General features: G+C 38.4%; 2 protein-coding genes across 3 annotated transcripts in view; one reads left to right on the top strand and one right to left on the bottom strand.

The window, feature by feature from the left end:
* The window catches only part of LOC754516 (protein Aster-B), a 35,404-nt gene extending 20,536 nt beyond the window's left edge, over positions 1–14,868 (bottom strand). The window contains exons 1-4 of one of the 2 annotated variants that reach the window (XM_030977857.1): positions 14,756–14,868; positions 12,555–13,190; positions 9,722–9,760; positions 4,085–4,247 (exon numbers count right to left, since the gene is read on the bottom strand). In XM_030977857.1, coding sequence (XP_030833717.1) covers positions 4,085–4,247; positions 9,722–9,760; positions 12,555–13,168 — 816 coding nt within the window. In that variant the 5' untranslated portion in view covers positions 13,169–13,190; positions 14,756–14,868. The remainder of the gene's footprint in view (positions 1–4,084; positions 4,248–9,721; positions 9,761–12,554; positions 13,191–14,755) is intronic. The other variant, XM_030977856.1, reaches the window with a different exon arrangement.
* LOC584740 lies at positions 14,865–17,100 on the top strand. Its single transcript, XM_784590.4, has 2 exons — positions 14,865–15,163; positions 15,483–17,100. Exons 1-2 carry the CDS (start codon positions 15,102–15,104, stop codon positions 16,963–16,965), a joined length of 1,545 nt encoding a protein of 514 aa, XP_789683.1. The 5' UTR covers positions 14,865–15,101; the 3' UTR covers positions 16,966–17,100.
* The last annotated feature ends 1,714 nt before the right edge of the window (positions 17,101–18,814 follow it).

Here is an 18,814-nt window from a genome sequence, read left to right on the forward strand (position 1 = left end):
AACCCGCCTACATGTACATGCACATGTATCTTCATGTACTTTGTAGTGTAGAAGTGTTGGGGTCGAGAGGATATTAGTTACTTGACCGTACATTTCATCACAATTAAGGTACAGGGTTCGATTCTCTTTCACGACACAACTACATGTACATGTATACCATCCTTTAGCAAGGCATTAATCTACAATTGCCACACCAGTGACCAGACCCAGGTGAAGAATGTACATGTACCTGGTCAGAGCACACCCTGAGCATTATGGTTGCCATGCCAGAGCTAAAGCCTGGTTGTGCCCAAATTCATTTGGAAGCACATAAAAAAATGTTACAGGTACATGTACATGCAGGGCTCAAATTATTTTTTTGTCCACAGGGGCTCTCCCCCCCCCCCAAAAGAGCCCCAGTGAGCCTTCTCATGGGGGCTCTTTTAGTACTGACGGGGGCTCTTTTTTGATAAAAATTTACATTGAATTGGTACCCATAATACTCCCAAATTCTTTGCTATTTCATCATTATCATTTATTTAAGTCAGCATTTTCCCTCTTACAACTTTACAAGTTACATGCAGCTAATGGTCAGATCTCCTCCCTCTTTACGAAATGTCTGGTCCAAGCCCATACAGTCGCCTCCTTGCCAACAGGTTTCCTTTTACTAATTTTAGTTGTTTGGGCAACCAGTCGCTTGTCATAATCCTGCCCATATTTTGAATTTCCTAATTTTTTAAAAATTGAAAAAGTTCCTGGGGCTTTGCCCCAAGACTCTATCCGTAAAGATAGAAGTGGTTCCCAATACAACCTTTTGTTGTACAACGAATTGGGGAGAATGTGAGTTATGCTCAAAACTTCTAACAAACACTCCCGTGGACCTTTTATTATTTACACAATTTCTCAGAAGTTGCTGTCTGCTGCCTCGAGATCACTGGAGCAAAGAAATGTAACTACGGTATCCCTATTCACTATCAGTGAAGGATTAATCCTTTTTATGAAGACGGATTCTTGACCAGAAGTGCGTTTTAAACTGAATAATGGTGGCAACAGGCGGTGTCTCACAGAAAAATCCCTTAAAAATCCCTTGAAAAATCCTTTCAAGGGAGAATTTTCTTCCTTCGTTAGAGGATTTTTTATGGGATAATTGATGACAGACAGCAGGGTAACTAAAATCCGGATTTTTGGCCTCTGGGTGACACCGCCTATCATCTGATTGAATGTTGATTACAGTATTGATTTCGTAATCTACTAGTACTACTGAACGAGATGGAATGCCTACTATGAGGGCTTTTTTGTACTCTTTAAAAAGAGCACACAATAGGGGCACTGCAATTTAAATTTCAAGGGATGGATTAGAGTTTTTATCGCTCACGACGGCTATGTTAATCAAGGAGTTTTAAGAGCTTGAGGCCCAACTGGCAACAAATTATTTCAAGCAACTGCTGTTTTCTAAGGTTGCACAATAGAATCTACATGTGTGCTGTTACCTTTGATGTCCGAGGTTCGAAGCCACCAATATCATTGGAAAGCTTGAATAGTGTTTTTGTTCACAAAGAAATATCGTTTATATCTCACTTTTTATTCGAACTAACATGGGGAAAATCAAACAGATGATGAAATATGAATACAAAAGCCTTACTGTTTCCAAAATTTGCTAACATTGTATAACAGCAGTTTAAATTTGTGAAAAATGGTAAAATTTTACAATCCTAAAACCTGCCATTTGACACTTTTACGATTACGTCCGGCTCACGAAAATAAAAAGTGCATTGTTGATTTACAGTTCTTTATGATGTTATATGTCAGATTAGTGCCCACACATGCCTAGTCAAGTAATTTTGATTAATATTTCAGGAAATGTTGCTCCTAAGGTAAGCCCTGTGTACTGCTCGTATTATCAGACGAGTGGTAGCGAAAAGTAATTATCATTACAAAAGCATATTTCCCTTTGAAAGTGGCCCGTTAAATTGCTGCTAGGCAGGAATCTTTTGTCTAAGTATCTGCAAGAGAGATCCAGTTAAGCACATGCCTGACATATTTTCTCCTGGGGGTATCAAAGATTGTACAAAGGAAAATGAGCTAGATATAACTCCATCTCTTAAAACTTCATGGTATAACCACTGCTGACGGCCGCACTGCACTGCGAGCTTTCGTTGTTACTCATAGATGTGTAGATGGGAGATCTTACACATTTTATATGATACAGGAAGATCTTGCGGCGAATAAGCGTACATTACACGTTACAATATGGCGGCTTGGATACCGACAAATTCGAGCGAGAAACCATGCACGCTAATCTAACTTCCATAGTTCCATTTCATTGGTTTAAGCTTTGAAAGTTGAAACTTAATATTGTGTGAAAGTTATAACAGAAAAGATAATCTTTATTTATATTTCCACAAGGGCGATTTTTAATTGTGCAATCGCCCCCGTGAGAAATCTGATGGAGGCGATTATGTAGCTCACATGTATTTTGAGCCTTGGGTACATGTACATACATGTATGTACATCACAACAGAATATGTTATGCAAAAACAAAATACAATGTATCGTAATCATTATTGTGCTCAATGAATTTCTTACCTGCCTTTCCTCACTAGGTCCTTCTGCCATTTGTCCTTTATTTTCTCTCCTTCAATATATCGCGCAATTTTACTTGGTTTCTACTTTCTGCGGCTAACTAAAACTTCAATGGATCTCCTCTGTATAAAAATTAAACGCTGTTCGCAACAACTGTCGGAACAGTAATGCTTGAAATAAAGTAGACAAATACCACCAAGGCACACCAAAGTCTATGGAATAATACATGCAGTCACGCGTGACACAGTGTGAGACTGTCTACTTTCTTTCAAGCATTACTGCATATAAATTTGAGAACATCTACATTGTATATGGCATACAACGATCTTCTGCAATGGCTCGTGTATTACGGCAATTAAACTTTAATTAAGCTGCAATAAAATTCCAATGCAATTCTAGTTTCAGTGTATTTCCTCATTGTATACACTCTTCCGGTGCAAAAGCACTTTGCGGTTTTGAAATAAACACCATCCAAGTCTCATAAACAAAATGGGTCTTTCCTGAAAAACATTTTCAACCCCATGAAGGTAGTGCAGTATTTATGAAGCAAATGTAGTCCAGCTAATGTGTTTCAGAATTTAATCACAGAGACGGAGCAAACTCTTCCACAAAATTTTTCCAGAACGATGGTGAAATGTTCAATGTAACATGTACGTAAAAGGTTAATTGCATAAAGTACACTTAGAAAGACAGAGCAAGACCTCTCTCAAGAAATGTTTGAAGGATAATAAACAAACAACAAGTGTAATCCATGTCTTTATGAAACAAGTCAGAAAGATAGAGAACAACCTCTCAAGAATAATACAGTACTCTGTATGTGCCTTGACCATCCCCTGGGTTGGATATGTATGCAATATAAATGTACATGTAGCTACTGCGTTTGAAAATGATCAAAATTGGCAGGTAATACCCTCAAATGACACCCTGTTTCTCAAAAAAAGGAGATAAAAAGCTCAAATTAAATAAATTCTTCTCCAAAGATTATAGGGTCCAAAATCCATCTGTACATGTACCTAAGACTTTGCTAATTACACAGATAACCTGATCATTTCAAACTACAGCCAAGGGTTGCATAATTGAATACATGAGTGGAAGAAGTTCCCAAGTCCGTCAAAATGTGTTATTTTTTCAGTTATTACAAAAAAATATCAAGATGACTTTGATTGAGGGATGTTTTCATCTTCACAGAATCATTGATACACAGGGAAAAAATTAATATTTAGTTTTCGGGGGCTACTTTTCAAGCTTGCCTGCATGAAAATAGCACTCTAAAATTTGTTTCGCATCGAATTCTATGCAAATTTATGAGGGCTCTTTTCTGATTTTCTGGGGCTGTCTTAGGCATTTCGGGGGCGAATTTGCCCCAAGCCCCTGTTTTTTTTTTTTCACTGTTGATACATATCCAGATCCTTTGAATTATAATAGTTGGAGAGCCTTCAGCACCATGCAGGGTGGAACTGTGCGCTATATAAATATCCAATATTATTATTATTATTATAATGATAAATTTGTCTTTACTTACACTGTACCAGGGAGATGATTTGGGTTTCTTTTTGGCCGACTTGGGCGAGCGGTCTTCACGGCCAGCAGGGGTTTGGTAGTCTGAATAGGGGGCTTCACCAGGCTTGAGGAACATGGGCTCCGACTGGGACGGGTGCATCGGGTCAGGGGTAGAGCTTGCCCCTCTGTGGTGGGAGAGAAAGAGGGAGAGGGAGAGGGGGTAGAGAGAGAGAGAAGGAGAGAGAGAGAGAAGGAGAGAGAGGGAGAGAAAGAGGGAGAGCAAGAGAGAGGGAAGGAGAGAGGGAGGGAGAGAGGGAGAGAGAGCGAGGGAGGGAGAGAGAGAGAGAGAGAGGGGGAGAAAGAGGGAGAGAGAGAGAGAGAGAGAGAGGGGAGGAAAGAGAGTGAGAGATGAGTAGACATGGAAGTAGAGAAAGACAAAGAGATATTTGGTATTAAAGGGAAAGATGTAGAAAGGGGAATAAGAGAGGGAGAGGGAGAGAGAGGGAGAGAGAGAGTGAGAGAGAGAAAGAGTGAGACCGAGAGGAGGGAGAAGGGGAGAGAGAAAGGGGGAGGGAAGATGGGAGAGGGAGAGAGAAAAGGGTGGCGCAATGGGGAGAGAGAGAAAGAGGAAAGAGAGAGAGAGAGAGAGAAAGAAAGACAGAGAGAGAGAAATCAGTCTCTGATCAACATATACAACTCTTCCTAGCAAATTCGCACTTTTAAAAATCAAAAGTATAAGACTATTCCTGCTATTTTAACAACATACAAACATCTTTCATGAACTTACCCCCTTAAAAGGGGAAAAGCGGTTGTGACTCACTTAAATATTCTGTAACAAATCTCAACCACACTTGAAAATGTCATGCAATTGAAAGTAATTGAAATGTAATTAACAAGAAAATACAACGACACAAAAGGAAGTTATCTAGAGTGTGGATCACTTTCATCAGACGTAACTTTATCAGTAAGTATTAAGAGCAATTTCCTTCATGTACACGCCAATGTATAGAGTACTTTGTTATTGTATGACGCTTTGTGACAAAATTAGGTGAAAGTTGATATGAAGCATGGGGTGTGGCGACTGAAAAAGAATTATAATGTAAATTAGACAAGATACATATGAAATCTGATTGCAGATCGCTTTAAAGTGTACCAAACTACCAATGACTTAAAACATGTTTTGCTCTATACCGTATTTGCCTGCATAAAGGCCGCAGTATTTTTGGAAGAAAAAATATTTAAAAGTCTGGGTGCGGCCTTTGCGCAACAACTACAAATTCAGCGGTCAAAACAGCACATCCATTTAGCACTACAATGACTACCATATTTGCCGGCGATAAGTGTTTTTTGGAAGAAAAAATGTCAAAAAGTCGGGGTGCGGCCTTTACACTACAACAAAATTCAGCGGTCAAAACAGCACATCCATTTGAAAATATGGGACTAGGATGACTAGACCATGGTACAGGACAATTCTAGAATAACTCCACACATCTTACCAGCAATTTTATGTCGCATTGTTAAAATGAAGACGAAAATAAACTGCATAACTAATTTTTCTAACAAAATAAAGAAGCAAATACCGGTACTCTTTTTCTACTTTGGTTGATGTAATACTGTATTAAGTCTGAGAGATAAATTTTCTAGGATACTAATCATGTAAGCCTTGAGACTTGTCTAATAACAATCAAGAGCTTACAACTAAAACCTCTTCACATCCTCAAACACAAAACATGCAGTGATGTTCACTCAAAAGTTAAGGTCATGGTTTTTATTAAAGGTAATACATCGTTTTGGGAAATTTTGAAAATTGGCTGGATAGTGATTCTACAATTTTGATATGTTGATGCCCCTGTGGATATATTATAAGCATTAGACTACAGGGTGTACATGTAAATATAAGAAAGTTATGAATTTTTGAAAGTAGTTCTATAATGTATATGTACCTGTATGGGCACTTTAAATTGGCTGAAGCAGTAATGTCGATGTGATGTAGTGCCAGACTACAAACTGTACTTTCCCATCTGTTCCAACATATAAAATGACTAACATTTTAATTTTTCTCACATTTATTGCTCAGGATGGTCTATTCTTTTTGTATTGTACATGTATATTTTGAGTACCGTTAGTGCCCCATGGGAGAAGGAAACAAAAATTAAAGATATTTTTGTACACATGCAGCAACAAAGATCATTGAATATTATAAAATTATGCCTCCAGTTCATTTGAACCAAACTCATGACCCCATACCAACAATTTGTATTTACTGGTAGTGTTTATGAGCTACAGTATCTACACAGAGTACATGTTAGTACCGTACATGTATGAGTCATATTGCTCCTTATTCCTTGGCCTTTCTTAGGAGCCCATTCTGGAAGTAGGGTTACAGAGCAGGGATATCTCCATATTCTCATATGTATGTCTCACATGCAAAGCTAGAGCTAGGGTACGGGGCATGACCCCACAAGTGTGTTTGTGAAAAGGCTCAAATTCACAATTTTGCCTTCACCATTTGCTGGAAATACAGTGGGATCCAATTAATTAATACAGGCAGCCAAAACCGTACACAGGAACGGTGAGCGATTTAGCTCTTGAAAGCTCCAAAAGCGTTCTGGTTAAAAAAAATGTTTTAAAACCTTAAAGATAAAGACCAGTTATGGTCATGGATTGCATTGTGAAAGAAACGTAGAATCGATCAGAAAAGGTTGATCATACTGTATATTGGTGTGTACTGAAAGGTTCTGGAATCATCAAAATGATAAGAAATTTGGCCCACAGTCTTCTAAAGTTAAAAGCACTCTACACAGAAAGATGTAGGACTAGGCACACATGCACGACACGTGTGTTTATCTCTCACAGTCCAATAGATTAAATTTATTATTATTATAGATAAACTAATTTACCAAATATCAATCAGTAGGCGGTGTCCCGGCAAAATTTGTATTAGTCAAAACTTATTCTTTCACATGATTGGTAATAAAGAGCTTCCATTTCATTTTTTTTAAATTGGGGCGTTCCCAATACTGGTCTTTACCTTTAATATCACTGTGAGAAAATCGCACTTTCATAGTACTACATGTACATGTATTGTATGTACAACACCAAATCCTAAAAGTGCTCCCGAGAACATAAAAGTATAATTTTACACCGAATACAGGTCAATTCCCATTCCATATTAAACACAGTGCTTCTTTTGTATTATCCTGCACATTGCCAATTTTTGTACGGTATACATGTGTATATCTGACTTGGTGAAATGTATTGCCAGCATGGCCATGCACTATGCTATTAAAGTACAAACACATGTAGAGTATCTTTTATTTTATACTTGGAATGGAGTCAGCCAAAACACCTTGAAACCTTTTAACCACAAGTTGGCTACATGAAAAAAATTGGCTATACAGTCCACACAATAGACACAACCCACCAGATTATTATTTCACAAACTGTACATGCACTGTACATTGAACAATGTACATGTAATGACTATAATGTAATTACTTGGAAGTCATATATTTGTTAATTATACCTACTATAAAATTAGTATCTGTACCAGAATTAAGGAAAAAATGTCATCATAAAAAGGATGTATGTTTGTGTAAATATTGCTTGCTACTGCTAGTTTTTAAAACCATGATAACTATGAAATTATAACATGATTAATGCTTCCTACTACATGTAGCCGCTACTTGCTACTGCCTTCAATCAGCTGTTATAACAATCATTACACATCATCAAGATGGCTATCATTTCTGGCACCATTCACTGTTTAGTTAAAGAATGAGCTTCTACAAGAAATTTGCAATCATTTTGAAAACTCAATTGCACATTATTTCATGCTACTATCTTCGAGCAGCTGTTTATAAATCACCACAAGCCATCACAATAGCCATAATTATTCAGTCACCATACATGTACCGCAATTTTAGTTGAATATTTACCAAAAATGTTAATCCACGATATTGTGCAATTTGATTATCGCTGACTAATTGATACTACATTTACCTGAAAACAGCTGTTTAATCCCTACTGGTCATTACCATGGCCATAATGACGAAAAAATACCCAATCACCATGAAATTGTGAATACTATAATTTCAGGATTTCAAGATATAATATTTACCAGAAAATATCAAAAAATAATAATCTTGAAATCATTTTTAAAAAATCATCTTGAATCGAATCATTTGTTGGCAAGGGACTCAAACAAAACCAATCACCATATACTGTAATTTCAGGATTTCAAGATTAATATCTTCCAGAAAATATTGAAAAATAATAATAATCTTGAAATCACAACAAAAATAATCTTGTTTTCACCAAGTGTCAGCAAGCAGCTGTACATGTACCGGTACTGTAATTTCCGGATTTCAAGTTTAAATATATTCCAGAAAATATTGAAAAATAATGATAATCTTGAAATCATTACAAAAATCATTTTGATTAAATCATTTGTGGGCAAGCGGCTGTCTAGCAAAATTTAGTAACAGCTGTCACTCTATTCCTTAAAATTCTTTATTCTCTATTCTTTAATCATCGTTCATTATCGATCGATAATAGCTCTATTTACACTGCAAGCAACAAACTTTTTTTTCCTTCACATTCCAGACTTTTGTCAGAATTTTTTAGGCGAGTAACCGTAAACGCAAATTTAAAAAAAACACCTCTAGAGTGTTGTGTTGGCTGAAGCTCCACAGGTTTTCGTAATTAATATAATTTATGCTCGCGCTCAAAATACCAGTGAACTATTTTGGTTTTTGGTCACAAGACTCTCTACCCTTCAGTGTTTTAATGCATGCAGTGCATAAACCATGGTTTTGCAACTTGGTTTTTCACCAGTGTAAATGAGTCTCAAATGAGTCTCGAATGAGGCAGGATATCATCGTTGGCTTGCTGTAAAAGCCTGTAATGCTACTGGTAATCCTTGGCTTTGCGGCTTTAGGGTTTCACCAGAAAATTGCTAAAAGATATGCTGCAGTTGAGTATCATATTAGGCCTGTTTTCATCAGCTCGAGATTGCCAAATATCCCCCTCTTTTAACTATCCCGATCGCAGATTATCCAGTTAATTTGCGTCTTCACCAGCCCGAAGTTGCAATTAGCGGGATATTTGGTCGAGATAATCATCCCAAGATATCTTGGGCTAGTTTGCAAAATATCCTGGTATTTATCCGGTGCGTCTTCACCAGCCCGAAGACTCACACTTTGCGTGAACGCTGAGCAAAATATCTCAAGCTAATTTCTTGAGCTCGAGTTTCAAGTTTCAAGGTCATACAGTATCTTGAGCTGATGAAGAGGCGATTTGTAACTTTGGGATTATTTCCCAAATCAGAAATAGCGGGCTCCACGTATTTGGCAACCTCGAGATGATGAGGACATGCCTATTGTGAAGGAAATATCTGGAAGCAGCAGGGAAAGGTAGATTATAATGTAGAAAGTACATGTAATTATTGGTGTAGTCTAGTCTGCAAGCTGAGACTCTAATTTGACAATTGACCACAATTCATACAGCCTTGAGCAAAGCCTAGATCTGTCAGTTTCTGGCTGTGTCAATTACGTGTACGTGTAAGAGCAGCTTAAAGTACAGTACAGAGCCGACGTATCTTTTGTTCATTTGAAATGCAGAATGATAAGGAGCAGAGAGTTTTAAATCATTCCCTTACCTTGGCGGTTCACTCTTGATAGAATCATCTTCCTTGGAACTAAATCAAGAAAAGAAAAGCGAAAAGAAAAGAAGAAATTATGAATAATTCATTAATATCAAATATTGCAGGAACATTAATCAACATTCAGTACAGGAACCTGTTCCTTTCAAAAACAAATATGTACATTTAAATCAATATTCTGGCTTACTCCGTTTTGTTCATGCCTTGGGGCGGCATTCTGAGAAAACGAAAAAAGATGAAACTATTGTTTCTTCAGTATCACATCATGTACACTGTTCATATACATGTACATGTAGGCACAGTTACATGTATCTTCCAATGACAAACAGATGTACCGGTACAGGTAATAATTAATTAATGATTAAATAAATCCCCTCACTCACTTCATTCTCTTTTTCCGCCCACTACAAATGAACATTTAGAAAGATGCTACATGAAATCAATGGCCAAATCCACATGTGTGCTTTCAGACTGTGTACCTCCGTCATCTGGACAACCAATTTTTTTTCTACAGGTCTACAATTATTAACATTGGATAAAAATAGGGTACAAGTTGGCAATATCGCAGGGTAAAGTCCACCATTATTAGATAGGAGATGGGAAGATAAGAACCCTCTGCTTTTTGAAATAATATCATTAATTAGAGATGATAATGATAGACAAGCTAGTTAATATTTCATTGATCATCCGTTAATCTTGCCTGGAAGTGCAGAGTGACAATTTTTTACACAAACTAGTGAATTATTTTGTACATGCACTACATCAGAGTTGTACATGTACATGTATAAGTGATATACATGTGTAAGGTTTGATGGGAAATAATTGGGAAATAAACAAATTAGAGGGATTTTAGCATAACAATAATACTAGAATAATATGAAAAGTTTCAGTTTTATCAAAGAATGTAGGAAAGTGATAATAACACCTGTAGTTGAGAATCTTGTGAAACCTGGCCTCTGTTTCATAAAACTTGTGAATTGACAATAAGTTACAATGACTGTTATAAGCTACTGAAATCATGGCATTTGATTGGCAAAGAGCAAATTTGTCATAGAAAATTTTTCATTTGTTATTGATAACAAGTTTTATGAAACAATGTCCTAGACACAAGCTCACATTAACAAATTGATTGAATGGTTCACGTAGTACAGTGTACATACATGTATGACATGCAATACAGTACACACAATAAACTCATTGTACATGTATGAACAGTACAGTATGTTTTACCTTAAATGTTGCTAAATCTAATTTCCTTGATTTTCATTATGAAATTAACAAGTGCACAGGTACATGTACAGTGCATGTGTGTTCTTTATGAGTGGGAAGGGGGGCACTTGCCCCCTGTATCCACCAATGAATATATCCAGTAGTTTGGACCAACATGTACACAACCATACAATTAACAACTACATGTACATTATTCACACCCTTACTAGGTTTTTTGAATTTATTTAAGGATGTAAACAACTGATTTGTCCTGGCAATATACGTGTATGTTTCTTGAGAATGTTACATACATGTAAGAGCTCTCATCTTTAAAAGTCAAAGGCCCTATAAATTCAACCAGTTTACTTTTCCTTCTCGAATTACAAAAATACAAACAACAACCAAGGAGTAATGAATACATGTACAGTAATCTTGTTCTTCACTGTAAACAATGTACATGTTCATGTACATGTGTACATGAACATACATGTAGGCTTAACTACAGGCGGCACTGTACACAATGTCTATTATGATCCATAACACTATAACATGTATGCCCAGTTTCCCCCAAGCTGATCCTAGACAAATATTTCATGTAATTAAAAATTTCCTGATATTCCATGTAGGGCTGCGACGAGTAGTCAAATGCTTGAGTACCCACTCTGTTGACAACTACCATATAGGCCACACCCCGACTTTTTGATAGTTTCTCTTCCAAAAATACTGCGGCCTTTACGCCAGCAAATACAGTACTCGAGTATGATTTGTTGTACTTGAATATTTGGCCGCAAACATTTTTTTTTAAATAAATAAATCCCGGTCACCTGGCACTGTCCAGGCCGACGCTTACCCGTACCAGGGAGAGCGCCGGCCGCCGGCATGGTACCGTGGGTAAAAATGTTTCCAGCTCAATCACTGTCAACTCACCACTCAGAAACTGGGACCAAATGTCCGGATTTCTGTTTGGACTCGGAGGTACAGTCATCTTTGGTTTTTAAAACAGCATTGTTTACTATTACTATTATTATTAAAATCGGCGCCTTCAACTGCAACTCGAAGTAAAATAGCGTGAGTTTTTGGAGACGGACCTGGCATATTTCTACTGTAGTAGTATGGTGGTGGCCTTAAAAGAGATTAAAAAAATTTAAAATGCCACCACCATACACCACCTACGAAAACTCACGCTAATTTACTTTGAGTTGCGGTTGAAGGCGCCGATTTAATAATAATAATAAAAGTAAACAATGCTGTTTTTAAAACCAAAGATGACAGAATAATCCATTTTCCTCCGAGCCCAAACAGAAATTCAGACATTTGGTCCCAGGTTCTGAGTGGTGAGTTGACAGTGATTGAGCTGGGAAACATTTTTACCTGCGGTACCATGCCGGCGCTGCCTCCTGGGCACGGGTGAGCGTCAGCCTGGACAGTGCCAGGTGCTGGCAAAAAAAATGGTGTCCGAGTACGAGAAGTCGTACTCGAGTAGTTGTTAACAGTGCAAGTACTCGAGTATTTGACTACTCGTCGCAGCCACAGTACAGTACATGTACATATGTATGTGCAGCTTTTAATACTAGTGAAACTGTACTTGGTAAAAACCAACAAAAATCCGTCAGAAATTTACCTTCCATCTTCCCCGCTGGCATTAAGCATAGAACTTGTAGGCACCGTGCATCCTGATAAGGACCCGAAGGACTGATCATTGAGAGGAGATCCAGGCAGAATCCCAGTAAAAACAGCTCCACTCATGTCTGAGGATGACGATGATCCTCCCCTTGGTCCAGCACCACCAGATCCAGGTCCCGCTGGACTAGGACCAGGACTCAAGCTGCTCAGGTAGGACATACTGGGCGGGGAAGACGGGGATTGGAGGACAGACATGAGAGAAGGGGACTGATGCTCCCCTCCTGACGATGAGCTCCCGCCCCCTGCCCCGCCCGTTTGGCTGCCATCTCTACCAGCTGCCAAGGGTATATCAATACCCCCACTATTTGACGATGATGGCGGTTCATGAGTCTGAGACTGTGGCGTAGAGGGCCGAGAGTCTGGCAACACCTGGATAGCCTCCTTTGAAAAGGATGAATTCCGACTGACTTGCCCTTCACTGGCTTCAACCGGATTTGTACTGTTTGGACTGGATGCAGGAACGTTGGCCAGGTCTATTAAACGATTTTGGCCGACGCTTCCAGTAGAGTCTCGTTTTGTAGAGCTTGGCCTGCTCCTCTGCGGGTTCGACATTCTGAAGTTTGGAGTCAGTTGCCTGAAAATGGAGTACAAAAATTACTTATATTTAGCTGCATTTTACACATCAAATTCAAAGTGTTGTATTTCTCACAAAAAGAAAACTAAATTCAAGATGTAAAATGAACGCTAAATTTTGTCAACATGAAACTGCTAACGTTTTTTGTAAAGATAACACAATGTCTGGGTAAGTACAGTACATGTGTATGAACATTACATGTACGTACAGATGCCAAGTGTGACATGCAACAGAGAAAATTAATTTCTGATATATGTTCATTCAATAATTATCGGAATTCTTGTTGGAAATACATGTAGTGTTGTGGGTTGTTAAATTTGTGATCAATGAGTGAATCGGCGACAATGAAACCTCCACGAAAATAACTGCTCATACAATCTTTTAATTTTTGTTTGCAATTTCAAAAATGACACCACCGCCACTTTGTTGTGAAAATAACAGTTCTTGTTCATAGTCTTACAGTACGTCTAGTCTTACTTGAATTCAATGAGATCTTTTTGGAAACTTAATCTTTTGAATATTAAGGGCGCTGGTCCGAGAGTAAGGATATTCTGCATGAGCAAGGATATTGTCTCTGTAAACGCGGACAAACGCATCCTAAAAAAAGGGATTCCGCGATGATGCTCCTTCATGCATTTCACATTCACTTTGCACTGAAAGTTTCACGTTGTGAACGATATATCCTCTGATCATGGGGGCATTTTATTACGCACAATCCGTTTCTCACATTTTCAGCGCGTGGATCAGAAACACTACACACCCCCCCCCCCCCCCAGAGCACCAAAGAAAAAAATGTCTGCATTTTTGTGGACGATCATTATTTTTTTTATGTTTAGGACGTGATTTGTCCGCGTTTACGAGGATTATCGTTGTTGATGAGGACGATCTTAATTCTCGAACCAGTGCCTCCACTCTCTGTACTGATGAGGAATTCTAAGTCCGATCGTGTGTACGGGCTGTAGGCAGGTAGGTCTATCCAAAAAAAGTCTTAAAATAGACCCTAACGTTAGATCTAAATAAAACAATGAGACATAGGTCTAGACTAACTCACAGAGGTTAAAATGCGATCCATCAAAAATAAGGTACCCGGTAGACAAATTCATAACTTGCACAGCAAGATATCATAAAATCAGTCTGTACCACTTATTACTTACAATTTTGAGGATATCTGATCTAAAAATGAAGATTTCCGGTATTTTCGGAACAGACACAATTTTTTATTTTTTTAAATGACCGTAAAATTTGCTGATCTTTTGTCAATATTTTCAAAATTTCACACCCGATTCCAGAGAAAATTCCCACTTTAAGTAATTTTATGTTCCTCTTTTCAATGGTGATATCAGATTTTCGAAATCTTATCAAGTTTTCGAGATAGCGATCTATGGTCACACCGCCGTACATGCTCCCTACACTGAATTAGCTGTGCACACTAAACAAACTGTTTTGCTGTGCAATTTCCCAATTGCCAGCGAATAAACCTTACAAAGTACAATTTAAAAAGTAAATAACACTTAGATACGACAATTTCGTTAATCTATTGTGAACCATACTGATTTCTTACATACCTCACCTATTGAAATCTTTCTTTTGAGTCCATGAATGATTTGTAGTGAGGAATTAGCGGAAATCCTACATCCGTTTTTACGAAAAATATTGGGTTTCTTCAACGATAGGCCTTATCGCAAATAGACTCACGCAAAGGACGATGGGATTGAAAAGGGAGCAAGAGCGCCGCAAACGTGTGATCGCGACCATGCGAACAATAGCAGCCGACACACAGTACGTACATCGCACGTTCGCCCATTCAGCTTTCAGCTTTCAGTTTCACTTTTCAGCTTTCAGCGTTCAGTCTTACTTTTCAGCTCGTGATATTTTGTCTTGCAAACTCACTGATTACATTTATTCTACACGATGGGTGGTGGAGACAGATGTGCTGTCTATGGATGCAACAATGACCGAAGATATCCAGAAAGGTAAGATAGAGTTTTGATGTTTAGTTTACACTCGAGTTTTGTGATGACAAAGTGGAAGGCCCTAGAGTCTACAGTGGAGTGGAGAAGGGAATCGTGTCGGGACAGCTACGGCGTTGTTACTAACAACAACAGCCTCTTAACATTTTTGTCTGGAATTCGGAATTGAAGTTTTCTGCAAAAATAAGTTGAACGAACAATGAGAAAATTAGTTCAATTGACAAGTTAAAATCATAATATAGACAAATCTATGTAATGATGGTAATAATGATGATTATTGATCTATATTATAATTTTTGTCTTCTTTTTCTTCTCTCCACAGATATGTTGTGAAGGACCATGTTAACAACCTAAGGTTTCACAAGTGCACAGATCCCCGGAACTACGCCCAGTGGACCAGGCTACTCAACCGAGACATGTTCCAAGTAACTTCTTCCACGAGAATTTGCAGCAATCATTTTCAGCATGGACAACCCTATCCCGATAACAAGCACCCTTCATTGCACTTGAAAGGTTACGAGGCGCAGCCCAAGACTCCCAGCCGAGCTCCACCAAAGCTACGGGATGACAAGGAAAACGTACCACCGCAGCCAAGTCGTCGAGACAAGAAGTCCAAGTCCGTCGGAGTCCAGGTCAACCCCACTGATTTTGACATCACGCAGAGCAGCGAGGAGCACAACTATGCCAACAGCAACACTTCTCCGCAAGTCTTCTCGCAAGCTCATGTCAACGACATTGAGACTCAGCTGCACGAAGCCACATCGAAATGCGAGGTGTTAAAACAGACTGTGAATGACCTAGCGGCAAAAGTCACCTCACTGGAAAAAACTCTTGGTGCCAAAAAGAGGTTCGGAATCGAGGACATTTCGTCATCTGATGATCTAATCAAATTCTACACTGGAATCCCCACGTATCAGCAATATAAATGGCTTATGGAGCAGGTGCATCCTCGTGCCGTCACACTGCACTACTTCAAAGGAAAGTCATCACTTGATGATAAAAACTACCAAGTGCTGAACCACCAGAAACCAGGAAAAAAGCGATCGCAGTCCCTCGAAGATGAACTACTAATGACTTTGATGAAGCTTCGTCTCAATCTCCGAGAAGAAGATCTCGCATTCCGGTTTGGAGTAAGCCAAAGCACCGTTTCACTAGTGCTTTCAACCTGGATTCCTTTCCTGAGCAAGGAGCTTGAAAGTTTCATCCTTTGGCCAAGTCAAGAGGACACTCACAAGTACTACCCGAATTGCTTCAACAAATTTCATGGAACTGTACGCTGTATCATTGACTGCACTGAGATTCAGATCGACAGACCGACACTGGCAGGCTCACATTCCCAGGTGTACAGCCAGTACAAAGCACGGCCAACGTTGAAGTGTCTCGTTGGAATTACACCAGGTGGGACCATCTCATTTGTGTCAAAGCCAGCAGGGGGTAACACGTCAGACAAGAAGTTGGTAAAAATGTCAAACATCATAGACAAGTTCGAGAAAGGTGATACCATCATGGCCGATCGCGGATTCAACATCCAGGACCTCTTGTTGGAAAAACAAGTGAAAGTTGTTATTCCACCCTTCATGAGGACAACGAAGGCTACCAACCAGTTCACCGAGTCGGAGGATGTCCAGACAAAGACGGTTGCTAATGCTCGTATACACGTCGAACGTGCTATAGGGAGGATGAAGGAGTTTGGCATTCTTCAAGGTCCAATTCCCCTGACGATGATAGACCTGATGGAGTCTGCACTTGTGGTGTGCTCTGCAATCGTGAACATGCAGCCAATGCTGGTACCTCTGAACTCGTAATGTGAGGTTCACTTCAAATGGACAGTAAAGTCAGAAAACAGAAACCCAAAGGCTCTTTTAAGAGCCAACACATGACAATATTTGTGATATTTGCATCAAAGTGAAGACATTGAAATATATGTATGTGCACCTAAATTTCTTGTGTGTCTTTTTATTTAGATTTGTGATTTGCAGAAATTGAAAAAGATAAGAGAATATAAGTCATTTACATGAGGGCGAACGTGTGAAGAATGAGAAAGGAGAGCTGGCAAAATAAAAAAAGAATAGAAGAAAAAAAGGCTACATTACGAGCAGTATGAGATGGAGAATAAAAATGTGAAAGAGAATGTGATTGTGTTTTATAGAGATAAACTGTTGTATAATCAATGAATAATATAAGGCCTGAAAAAAAAGATGTTGTATTTGCCCTTAAGATTCCAAAATATGTGTCGGTCGGTCGGAAATCTTTTTTTTTTTTACTTTAAAAAAAAAACTCTTTGGCTGATATTTCTCAGTTTTAAATACTTAAATACATTTTTTTCTTCTAAAAAAAACATTAATTTTTTAATTTTTTTTTTAAAGCCGTTCATTGATTTCAATTTTCTTTGGTCGGTTGCAAAGGGCAATACAACATCTTCTTTTTGGGGGTCCTAATTGAGATACCCAGCTAGCAATGTAGTAACCAAAGTGGATGAGGGGGGGGGGGGGGTTTGGTCGGTGGGATGTGGCATTCCCATAAGTTTTCTTGGCACATGCATCTCTTCCTCCTCTCCTCTATACTTTTCTCAACACGTACTTCTCTTCCTCCTATCTCTTCTATACTTTTCTCAACAAGTACATCTCTTCCTCCTATCTTCTATACTTTTCTCAACACGTACATCTCTTCCTCCTATCTTCTATACTTTTCTCAACAAGTACATCTCTTCCTCCTATCTTCTATACTTTTCTCAACACGTACATCTCTTCCTCCTCTCCTCTATACTTTTCCCAACAAGTACATCTCTTCCTCCTCTCCTCTATACTTTTCCCAACAAGTACATCTCTTCCTCCTATCTTCTATACTTTTCCCAACAAGTACATCTCTTCCTCCTATCTTCTATACTTTTCTCAACACGTACATCTCTTCCTCCTATCTTCTATACTTTTCTCAACACGTACATCTCTTCCTCCTATCTTCTATACTTTTCTCAACAAGTACATCTCTTCCTCCTATCTTCTATACTTTTCTCAACACGTACATCTCTTCCTCCTATCTTCTATACTTTTCTCAACACGTACATCTCTTCCTCCTATCTTCTATACTTTTCTCAACAAGTACATCTCTTCCTCCTATCTTCTATACTTTTCCCAACAAGTACATCTCTTCCTCCTATCTTCTATACTTTTCTCAACACGTACATCTCTTCCTCCTATCTTCTATACTTTTCTCAACACGTACATCTCTTCCTCCTATCTTCTATACTTTTCTCAACACGTACATCTCTTCCTCCTATCTTCTATACTTTTCTCAACACGTACATCTCTTCCTCCTATCTTCTATACTTTTCTCAACAAGTACATCTCTTCCTCCTATCTTCTATACTTTTCCCAACAAGTACATTTCTTCCTCCTATCTTCTATACTTTTCTCAACATGTACATCTCTTCCTCCTATCTTCTATACTTTTCTCAACAAGTACATCTCTTCCTCCTATCTTCTATACTTAGCTCAACACATACATCTCTTCCCTCTCTCTACTATTCATTACTAAACAAGTTGTATATCTGAATCAATTTTATTTTCCTCTGAATCGTCACTCATTGCGATAGTTTTAATACATTTTGGAATCAAGATATTTCTCTCTTTTTATCTCTTTCATAAATTACAAAAC

The sequence above is a fragment of the Strongylocentrotus purpuratus genome, unplaced genomic scaffold (genome assembly GCF_000002235.5).
Source record: "Strongylocentrotus purpuratus isolate Spur 01 unplaced genomic scaffold, Spur_5.0 spur5_scaffold_1, whole genome shotgun sequence".
In the NCBI taxonomy this organism is placed as follows: Eukaryota; Metazoa; Echinodermata; class Echinoidea; order Camarodonta; family Strongylocentrotidae; genus Strongylocentrotus; species Strongylocentrotus purpuratus.